This window comes from Oryctolagus cuniculus, chromosome 18 (genome assembly GCF_964237555.1).
Source record: "Oryctolagus cuniculus chromosome 18, mOryCun1.1, whole genome shotgun sequence".
Taxonomy (NCBI): domain Eukaryota; kingdom Metazoa; phylum Chordata; class Mammalia; order Lagomorpha; family Leporidae; genus Oryctolagus; species Oryctolagus cuniculus.
The window spans coordinates 26537832-26548500 of record NC_091449.1 but is presented as its reverse complement, the minus strand read 5'-3'; the positions used below and the strand labels follow the sequence as shown (position 1 = coordinate 26548500).

Genomic DNA, 10669 nt, shown 5'->3' with positions numbered 1-10669 from the left:
ACAAACTAAAGCGCCGCTGATTTCCAATATGGAGGTGATTAACACCCCGGGGCTTCAGAGGAGGGGTGACGGGTCCGGTCAACAGCAGGGACGCCCCGGGCCCCCGGGCAGGGCTAAGAGCCTTCAACTCGGTGCCCTCACGGCCAGAGCAGCCGGAGGCGAGGGGCGGGGGCGGCAGTAAAAGGCGGATAGAGGAGGGGTGGGGTCCAACTGGGGAGCGCCCCCGCGAGGGATGCCAAGCAAGCCCCGCCCAGCCCAGCGCCCTGAGGCTCTGACCGCTGACCGAGCCCCTCGGCCGCTCCGCCCGCGCGCATTTCTCGGTAACCGAGGCGGCCCCGCCCCCTGCGCTCCAGGGCTCCGATTGGCCGAGGCGGCCGTCGGGCGGCGTGGGCGGCTCGGGGATTGGTTGAGGCCGGCCAGCGGGACGCCGCAGCCGAGTGCTGGCTCGCGGGCTGGGCTGCTTGCTGGCTGGCCGGGCGCGGACGCCGCGCGGAGAAGGTAAGCGCTTCCTCAGCCCCCAGACGGGCCGCGGCTGGCGGGCCGGGCGGGAGTCCTGCCTGGCAGCCCCTACCTCCCTGAACCCCCGGGCCTCCCCTGTCCAGGCTGCTCCCGGGCTGCGCGGGTGAGACGTCCTGGACTTGGACGGGAGGAGAAGCGCTGAGAAGGACGCGCACTGCCGGCCGGCAGGGTGGGGACTGCAGGGGCTCTGGGGAGAGCGAAAGCCAGCAGGTGGGGTTGGGGGTGCTCAGGGGCGAGGCCGGTCCCCAGGGCGATCCCTACGGGGGTGCGGCGACGTGTCGGGGAGTCGTGGCCGCCTGCTGCAGTCGGGGCCTCGCTCCCCGGTCCCTGTCTGCTGGAGGCGGGCTTTCCTCGCGATCGCTGTCCTGGCTGGTTCTTACTTAGGAGCCGCCTGGCGCCGAAGCTGTGGTTTGTGGCTCTAGGTGGGAGCCGTCCAAGGAGACAGGTGGGGCTTGATTGTCGGGGTGCACCGAGACAGTTGCACCGAGAGGTGCGTGGAATCGCCAGCCTTTTCTCTCTCCCTGAAACAGGAGGGAAAACGGACTTTCCCGGGCGCTCTGAAACCCGATCCCCACAGCCCTAGGCAGAGACTCCTTGGAATCCACAGACAAAGCTGTTATTTCACTGCGCCACCCGAGCTGGGGTCAGAGGCCAGGGGGAGGCTGGGGTCGGCCTCTGCAGCTGGCCACGACTCCCACCGGGCTCCGTGTCAGCTGAGAGGTGACTGAGTTCACCCTGCACACGTCAGCTCTCAGGGCTGCCAACACACAGGCGGCAGGCAGCCCTGCTGAGCTAAGGGACCTGCCCGCCCCAAGGAGGGAAGAGACCCCTGTGGCCTGGGGTGGGGGCGGGGTGGGGCAGCCCAGCCAAGCTGGGGCGGGGGTGGGGCCTGGCCACCCTGGGCGGGGAGTGTTTGGAGAGGAGCTAACCCTCTGGACAGGAGGATTTCTGATTCTCTTTGGTTGGGATCAGCCTTCAGGGGCAAGTGTTGTGGCAGAGCAGGTAAAGCTGCCTCCTGCAGTGCCTGCCCGGCTGCTGTACTGCTGACCCAGCTCCCTCTAATGCTCCTGGGAAAGCAGCGGGAGAGGACCGAGTGCTTGGGCCCCTGCCCCCACTTGGGAGACCCGGAAGAAGCTCCCGGCTCCTGTTTTTGCCCGGCTCAGCTCTGGCCATTATGGCCATCAGGGAGTGAGCCAGCGGATGGAAGATCTCTCTCTCTCTCTCTGTCTCCCTTTCTCTCTCTCTAATTCTCCCTTTCAAATAAATAAGTTTTTAAAAATAAAATAAGGTAGAGATTGGGCTTCAGCCGCTCGTGGTCATTTCAGAGCTGGGACCTTGGCGGCTGTGGCAGCGGTGGTGGAGGCACCTTCCCCAGCAGGGACTTTTGTGAGGATTAAATGAGCTAATACAGGTCATGTGCTTCACACAGTGCCAGACGAGCCGGCGGTGGCGCTCAGTGAATGGCACCTCTATTTTGTTTTCTCTGTTGCTGGTCTTACTATGAGGGCCTTCCAGGACGCTCAGGCCCAGACAAAGCTGCGGGGAGCCCCTGGGAAGAGAAGGCACCGCACCTGCAGAAAACTCAGGTTGTCACCATGGCCTGTGGGTCTGCAGCCTGGCCTGTGCTGTCCCCGTGACCTTACCCCTGCCTTGCCTCCTCGCTCCTTCCTGTGTGGCCTCCACTTCATTTATTCTACCTTGTGCAGGTCCTGAGGGCCAGAGCACCCCACCACCACCCTGAAACCACATGTTTGCATGGCTGACCCCTTCATGGTGTTCAAGTTGGGGTGAGGTCACTTCCTCCTAAGGCCTTCCCTGGCCATCATCCTGTGCCAGCCTCAGGGATGGTTCTTTCTTTCTTTCTTTCTTTCTTTCTTTCTTTCTTTCTTTCTTTCTTTCTTATTTATTGTATCTATTTGAAATGTAGAGTTACAGAGAAAGAGGGAGAGACACAGTGAGAGATCTTCCATTTGTTGGTTCACTCCCCCAAAAGCCAGGAGCTTCTTGCGGGTCTTCCATGTGGGTGCAGGGACCCAGACACTTCAGCCAACTTCTGCTGCTTTCCCGGGCACATAAGCGGGGAGCTGGATCAGGAGTGGCGCAGTCAGGTCTCAAACCTGCGCCCCTGTGGGATGCCGGCACTGCAGGCAGCGGCTTTACCTGCTGTGCCACAATGCCGGCCCCAGGGAGATCAACTTTTCTTTTCTTCCTGGTTGTCAGAAGCTACTGCCAGTCTGGCTCCCGTATCAGGAGAAAGTGCAGTGGTCCTGTTCCTGGCTGCCTGCTGTCACCCAGTGCTTAGCACGGTGTCTAGCACATGGTAGGACTTGGGAAATGTTTGAAGATAAAGGCAGGGTTGAAGCATGCTGGCCTGGTTGGAGCTGAGGTCCCTGAATGGAAGGGGAGCCCAGTCACAAAGCCCAGGGAAAGTCCAGGCTGCTGAGCTGCCCCTGGGATTCTGCTGTCCTCCGTGGCCTTGGCCAGGTACATCCCTCACTGAGAGCAATGTCCCACTGGAACAGGGCCCTGTGGCTTCTGGGTGTGTCCCTGAAGTAGCTGTTGCATTAAGCTTTTTTTTTTTTTTTTAAGACTTATTTTATTTGAAAGGCAGAATTACAGAGAGGCAGAGAGAGAAATGGAAAGATCTTCCTTCTACTGGATCACTCCCCAAATAGCCACAATGGTAGGGGCTGGGCCAGGCCAGAGCCAAAAGCTCCATCCCAGTCTCCCAAGTGGGTGGCAGGGAACCAAGCACATGGGCCATTTTCTGCTGCCTTGCCAGGGACATGAGCAGGGAGCTGAATTTGAAGTGGAGCAGCTGGGACTAGAACTGGCGCCCATACGGGATGCCAGCATCGCAGGCAGTGGCTTTACCCGCTGTTAGTAAAATAGCGCAGTCTTATCTATGGTGCAGTCTACATCCTGACACCATCCTAGGCTCTAGCCCCCGCCACCATTGCTGGAAGCCAGGTGACCCCATAGCCCAACCACCAGTGTCAGCTCCACCCCCATCCTAATGGGATTCGCTGCTCCTACTTCCCTGCCCGCCCCCTGGCAAAGTTTTAAGAGGACCTGTTCCTGACCACATGGCTCTCTCTCTCTGTCTCTTTCTCTCCGTCTCCTGATCTCTCTCCTCTCTTATGCTCTCCAGCTCTTTCCTTCTTCACCCCCTCCTATCTGTCGGGTTTCCCCCAATAAGCCCTTTCCCTTACTCCGGTGTTTGGTGTGTTTAGTGACAGCCTTACACCACTACACCACAGCGCCGCCCTCAAACACCATTTTTAAAGAGTCCCAGACTCGGCCCTGCCGGCCTGAGGCCATGCCTGTGTGACCTCAGAGTCGGACTCTCCTCTGAAAACAGATGAACGCAGAGAGAATTTTCTCTCCTTGGCACTGTGCTCTGTGGTACTGCAAGTGAAGAATGAAATAAACAGGTGGCTTTTAGGTGAGAAATTCACTGTATCTTTTTTTAGAGTAGAAAAAATACAATGCAAGGTACTGGGGGGAGGGGAAGATGTAATGATACTAACATTTAAAATGGAGTCCAAACTAAAATGCATTTAAGAGTATGCTTCATTTTGAATATGTAAACAGTGCATTTTTAAAATATAACAATCTAGTTAATAGCTGGAGAAAATCAACTAGGTTAGTGGCATGTAGGTCCTTCAAAAGAGAATGGCGTAAATCTTTTTTTTAAAAGATTTATTTATTTATTTGAAAGGCAGAGTTATAGAGAGGGAGAGACAGAGAGAGATCTTCCATCCACTGGTTCACTCCCCAAATGGCTTCAACAGCCACGGCTGTGCCAGGCCTATGGCAGGAGCCAGGAGCTTCTTCCAGGTCTCCCACATGGGCACTTGGGCCATCCTCCACTTCTTTTTCCAAGTGCATTAGCAGAGAGCTGTATCAGAAGTGGAGGAGCTGAGTCTCCAATGGGCACGCCCATGTGGGATGCCAGCACTGTAGGCCGTGGGTTCACCCACTGTGCCACAGTGTTGGCCCCGGCCAGTAAGCATTTTACAGCACCCAGGGATGCAGCTCAGAGGTCAGCAAACCTTTTGTGTAAAGGGCTGGACAGTAAGTGGATGTTGTCTGTCAGGGCCCCTGCCCAGTCGGGGATCCTATGAAGGCTCCAGAGCAAAGGGCCCAGGAGCCCTCAGTATGCAAGACCAGCTCCCAGCCCAGACCCCTCCCCTTTCCACTGGAAGCCCTCTGCCTTCCTGACCCACGTTTTGCCATCAGCAGCTGGACAGTGACCCTGAGGGCCTAAAGCAGGGGTATCAGTGTCGGCGGGGGCAGAGCAGCGTGGCCCCCTCTGAGGGCCTGGAGACCGTGTTGGGGGCTCTCCCTTCTGCTGGCTGGGCCCCCTGTGGGTGCAGTGCCCCTGCCCACAGCTCTCCCTTCCTGGACACTGCTCAGTACTTCTGTCTATCTGGGGGCACCTATCGGAGGTGGACCTGGACAAGCTGGCCTCAGAGCTCCCCCAGCCCCCCAGGCCTGGAGCCAGCCGCCTGCTCTCTGGGCACAGAGCCCCTCAGCTTCACTGTGCTCCTGCAGGGTGGGGTTTGCGTCCAGCTCTGGCAGCAGCCAGATCCGTCTTCCGCACACAGGTGTGCTGGAGGGACACGTGGCCTGCCCTCCTCAGAGCGCCTGTGTCTGCTGGGGGTGCCCAGGCGCCATGCTGTGCAGTCTCCTCGCCAGGCCCAGCCAGGTGTCCCATAGTGAGAACTGTTCCACATCCACAGTGATAGAACCCACAACCGAACCCAGACTCAGTCCTGCGACTTTGTTCTTTTGAGAACTTTAGAATTAGAAAGAAAGAAGCTTGTGGTCACACTTCCCAGAATTCAGTTTTAGGCTTCATACATTTGCTGCCTCCTTTTTCTGTTTTTGTTTGTTTGTTTGTTTGTTTGTTTCATTTTTATTTGAAAGGCAGAAAGCATGATCTTCTGTCTGCTGGTTCATTGCCAAAATGCCCACAGCATCCGAGGCTGGGCCGAGCTGAAGCTGGGAGCCCAGGACTCACAGGGGTGGCAGGGACTCAAGGACTTGGGCCATCCTCCGCTGCTCTCCCAGGTGCATAGCAGGGAGCTGGATCAGAAGTGGAGCAGCCAGGACTTGAACCGGCACCCAAATGAGAAGCCAGCACTGCAGGCGGCAGCTTTACCCTCTGCGTCACAGTGCTGTGCCAGTGTTGTGTTATTTCTGCATAAATGGCAGCACAAGGATCTGCAGGTGTTTTTTTCTGCTCAGCATTTGTGGCTACTCCATTCTGACCCCTGTTCTTCCACTAGCAAGTGACCCTGGTTATGTCCCCTTTCCCCCTACTCCCAGGTGCTTCAGTTGTGTCTGCCACACACTGAGCTTCTCCATGGTGGAGTCCCCCAAACCATCCCAGGGCCCCGGCATGGCCCAGTGGGACTGGGAGGGATGGACTGTAGGGGACACAGTTCTGGTTTTGTCAGACTGTGCATCAGCCTGGGGCCTGGAGATCAGTAGTGGCGGCAGCAGCCCGGGGCTGTCACTGATAATCCAGAAGTCTGCAGTACCGCCTCTCCCAGCAGCCCCGAAGCAGTGGTTCTTACAGAAGGTGCCCAAGGCTGCCCTTCTCAGGGCTCCTTGTGACCTGATGAAGCATTGCTGCGTGCCTCGAGGGGCTCAGTGTCTCTGTTGTGCAACGCACTCAGCCCCTCCAGTGAGGCCCCGCTGTGGCTGCCAGCTGACAGTGTGATTTACAGAGTGTACAGACGGTGGCGTGGTGACCCAGAGACTGCGCGTGTGACCAGCTCGGTCAGAGGCGTGCTGTGTGTGCCTGAACACGTGTGCGCATGTGCGGGTGGAGAGGTTAGCTCTTGCACACTTCCTTTGTGCAGGTAAAAGCTGAGTCATGCGTGCATGGCAGGCCCTTGGGAGCTTGTGTTGTGTGCCTGGCACTCAGAGCAGGCACAGCATGTCCAGCCACAGTATGCAGTGCTGGCATCCCGTATCAGAATGCCAGCTAGGTTGGAGTACTGGCCACTCCACCTCCCATCCAGCTTCCTGCTAATGCGCCTGAAAAGGCAGCAGAAGATGGCCCGAGTGGGTCCCTGCCACCCACATAAGAGACCCAGATAGAGTTCTAGCTCCGGGCTTCAGCCTGGTCTAACCCTGGCTGTTGTGGCCATTTGGGAAGTGAACCAGCAGATGAAGATCTCTCTTTCCATCTCTCCCTTTCTGTAACTTTGCCTTTCAAATAAATAAATAAATCTTAAAAAATTAATTGGTGATAGAGAATAAATAAGCAGAGCCTTCTGTGCTCAAGGAGCTCAGAGTTAAGTGGGGAAATAAAAGGCAACCAGCATATTAATAGACAAGGGAATGCTTGGCCCCAGGACTGGCACGTGACACAACGGATTAAGCCACAACCTGTGATTCCAGCCTCCCATACATGCATCAGTTCCAGCCCTGGCTTCTCCACTTCTGATCCAGTTCCCTGCTAATGTGCCAGGGAAAGCAGTGGAAGATGGCTCAAGTGCTTGTGTCCCTTGCACGCACATGGGAGACAGGGATGGAATTCTAGGCTCCTGGCTTCAGCCTTGCCCAGCCCTGGCCATTGGGGCCATTTGGGGCGTGAAGCAGCTGATAGAAGATCTCTCTCTCTCTCTCTCTCTCTCTCTCTCTGTGTGTGTGTGTGTGTGTTTAACTGTCTTTCAGATAAATAAATCTTTAAAAAAAAAAAAAAAAGAATAGCTGGTCCTGACAAGTACCATGTGGTTTGCTGTCCCCACCACTCAGTTCTGCATTGTAGGGTGAAAGCAGCCATAGACAATGATAAGTGAATGAATGTGGCTATGTTCCAATAAAACTTTATTTATAAAAGCAGACTGTGGGCCAAAACCGCGGCTCACTAGGCTAATCCTCCACCTTGCGGCGCCGGCACACCGGGTTCTAGTCCCGGTCAGGGCGCCGGATTCTGTTCCGGTTGCCCCTCTTCCAGGCCAGCTCTCTGCTGTGGCCAGGGAGTGCAGTGGAGGATGGCCCAAGTGCTTGGGCCCTGCACCCCATGGGAGACCAGGATAAGCTCCTGGCTCCTGCCTTCGGATCAGCGTGGTGCGCCGGCCGCAGCGCACCAGCCGTGGCGGCCATTGGAGGGTGAACCAACGACAAAGAGGAAGACCTTTCTCTCTGTCTCTCTCACTGTCCACTCTGCCTGTCAAAAAATAAAAATAAAAAAAAAAGCAGACTGTGGGCCAGATGGGACCATCAGACCATAGTTTGCCGACCCTTCTCCTGGGTGGGGTGAGTAGCTCGCTGAGCTGGGCTTTCTGAAAGGGACAGGGACTGAGAGACGGTCACAGGCACGGGTGGCATGGGGTGGTCTGTTTCAGGCGAGACACAGAGGCCCTTTGGCTCATGAGATGGCAGTGGAGTTGTGTGCTGAGAGCAGGTGGCTCGGCGGGAGTTGGGAGTTGAAGGTGATGGCGCATGGGTGGTTGAGTGCCCCTAGGTTTTGGCCTTGAACAAGGGATGGAGAAGAGAAGCTGAGAGGAGCAGGTTTGGGAGAAAGCTGGGTTCAGTGTTGAGTTTGTGGAATGTACTGGATGAGCAGGTGGGCAGCGAACATCTGGCTCAGGGGAGGGGCCGGGGCTGGGTAGCTGACAGCGTTCAGGTGGTCTTCAGAGCCGTGAGTCTGGTGGGCTCAAAGGGAGTGTGTGCACAGAGCAGAGGGCAGCCTGGGGTGCAGTCTGAGCCACCAACATGGAGTGGTTAGTGCGCCGGCAAGGGACAGCTCGGTGTGGTGGATGGGAGAGTTGGGGTGTCGGGGTTGCAGACACCTGCATTGCCCGGCACACACTGCCCTGCACCTGCACTGCACCTGCACCTGCATCCTTCCAGCCGACAGGTGGGCCCACAGTGCCCCAGGGAGCAGCTGACGGGGGTCGGAGGTGGAGTGTCCCAGCTTCTCTGCTGCTTGGCTGGACAGCACTGAGGCGTGTTCTCCCTGGCCCCCTGGGGGATTGGGTCTCTGCCGCCCAGTGTGGCCTGCTCAGTGGCACCCTCTCTTCCTGCCTTCCACATTCCCCTTCCTTGGGTCAGGGGCACCTCCCTTCACCTCCCAGGAACTCCTTTACTCCATATATAGGGTCGGCTTCTGGTGTAGTGGGTGTTGGCGGCTGGGTGGGCTTGCTGGCGCTTGATGGGGTAGTAAGTGGGCTGTGGGGTTGGGGTGAGCCGTGTGGCTCTGACCCCTGGCCGTGCCTGGACAAGCTGATGCCCCCTCGTCTGCTCCTCCTGCAGCCCAGCCATGGTGGACCACTTGGCGAACACAGAGATCAACAGCCAGCGGATCGCGGCGGTGGAGAGCTGCTTCGGGGCGTCCGGGCAGCCGCTGGCCCTGCCGGGCCGAGTGCTGCTGGGCGAGGGCGTGCTGACCAAGGAGTGCCGCAAGAAGGCCAAACCCCGCATCTTCTTCCTCTTCAACGACATCCTGGTGTATGGCAGCATTGTGCTCAACAAGCGCAAGTACCGCAGCCAGCACATCATCCCTCTGGAGGAGGTCACGCTGGAGCCGCTGCCCGAGACCGTGCAGGCCAAGAACCGCTGGATGATCAAGACGGCCAAGAAGTCCTTCGTGGTGTCGGCCGCCTCCACCACGGAGCGCCAGGAGTGGATCAGCCACATTGAGGAGTGTGTGCGGCGGCAGCTGCTGGCCACGGGCCGCCAGCCCACCACGGAGCACGCGGCGCCCTGGATCCCCGACAAGGCCACGGACATCTGCATGCGCTGCACGCACACGCGCTTCTCGGCTCTCACCCGGCGCCACCACTGCCGCAAGTGTGGCTTCGTGGTCTGCGCCGAGTGCTCCCGCGAGCGCTTCCTGCTGCCGCGCCTCTCGCCCAAGCCCCTGCGCGTGTGCAGCCTCTGCTACCGGGAGCTGGCCGCCCAGAAGCTGAAGGAGGAGGCAGAGGAGCAGGGCCAGGGATCCCCAGGACAGCTGGCCCAGCGGGCCGGAGCCCTTTACGGGGCATCCAGTGGCGATGACGATGACTCGGAGGAGGACAAGGAGGGCAGCGGGGACGGCGACTGGCCCAGCCACGTGGAGTTCTATGCCTCGGGCGTCTCCTGGTCGGCCTTTCACAGCTGACGCAGGCCTGTGAAGCTCCTGGGTGCAAGCCGGCTCCACTGCCCAAGCCCTAGGAGCAGCCCCAGGACCCTGCCCTGTAGTAGGAGGTGCAGGATGGGGCTGGTTCCTTCCCTCGGGATTCCCAGAGCCAACATCTTCTCTGTGCACTAAGGGACTCACCTCTCCATTCAGTACCCAGACACGGAGGCGTCTGGGGAACAAGTGCCATTTCTCAGCCCTCCAGGCGCCAGACAAGCCCTTGAATTAGATGACCCAGGTACCCTGGGATGTAGGGACCCCAGGGATGTTCAGAGTGCAGAGAAAGCAGGACAGGAGTCAGGGTCCTCTCTTTTCTGGAGGTGCAGAGCCTTAGAACCCCACTTCTGGGGCCGGTGCCATGGCACAGTAGGTTAATCCTCCACCTGCGGTGCCAGCATCCCATATGGGCGCTGGTTCTAGTCCTGGTTGCTCCTCTTCCAGTCCAGCTCTCTGCTATGGCCTGGGAGGGCAGTGGAGGATGTCCCAAGTGCTTGGGCCCTGCAACCCATGGGAGACCAGGAAGAAGCACCTGGCTCCTGGCTTCAGAGAGGTGTAGCTCCGGCCATTGCGGCCATTTAGGGAGTGAGCCAATGGAAGGAAGACCTTTCTCTCTGTCTCTCTCACTGTCTGTAACTCTATCTGTCAAATAAATAAATAAAAATCTTAAAAAAAAAAAAAAAAAAGAACCCCGCTCCCACCATGGACAAGCACACCCTCCGTGGAAGAGCATGGGTCTGGGGGACCTCCAGGAACCAAGGCCTGTCCAGCTCCTGTGCTGGTGCCCACCACCAGGGGCTGGGCCCTGCCAGGCGAGGCAGGAGGGCTCCCCTTGCACTATGGGTCCCCAGCAGGCCCAGGGTGTGGCAGCCTGGCAAGGACTCTGCCCTGTCTCTTCTCTCTCCAGGTGCCAGGTGTACAGAGCTCTTTGTCCCGTCCTCAGTTCTCCCCATGGCAGAGAAAGCAGGCTTCTCTTAGGGGCTCTTAGTTGCAAGGACAGAAACCGCACCC

The 10669-nt window shown here is 58.1% G+C and overlaps 1 protein-coding gene across 2 annotated transcripts; it reads left to right on the top strand.

Annotated features, from left to right (window-relative positions):
* The first annotated feature begins 298 nt into the window (after positions 1–298).
* On the top strand, positions 299–10344 carry PLEKHF1 (pleckstrin homology and FYVE domain containing 1). Of its 2 annotated transcripts, none has more exons than XM_008274567.4 (2): positions 299–498; positions 8797–10344. In XM_008274567.4, the coding sequence occupies exon 2, from the start codon at positions 8804–8806 to the stop codon at positions 9641–9643; it is 840 nt and encodes a 279-aa protein (XP_008272789.1). In that variant the 5' UTR covers positions 299–498; positions 8797–8803; the 3' UTR covers positions 9644–10344. The 2 variants fall into 2 exon arrangements, with proteins under 2 accessions (XP_008272789.1, XP_051689360.1); XM_051833400.2 differs by having other exon boundaries at positions 492–688.
* The last annotated feature ends 325 nt before the right edge of the window (positions 10345–10669 follow it).

Bases quoted from the DNA above. Each gene is read 5' to 3' on its own strand.
- PLEKHF1 (XM_008274567.4), top strand. From the start codon at position 8,804: ATGGTGGACCACTTGGCGAACACAGAGATCAACAGCCAGCGGATCGCG.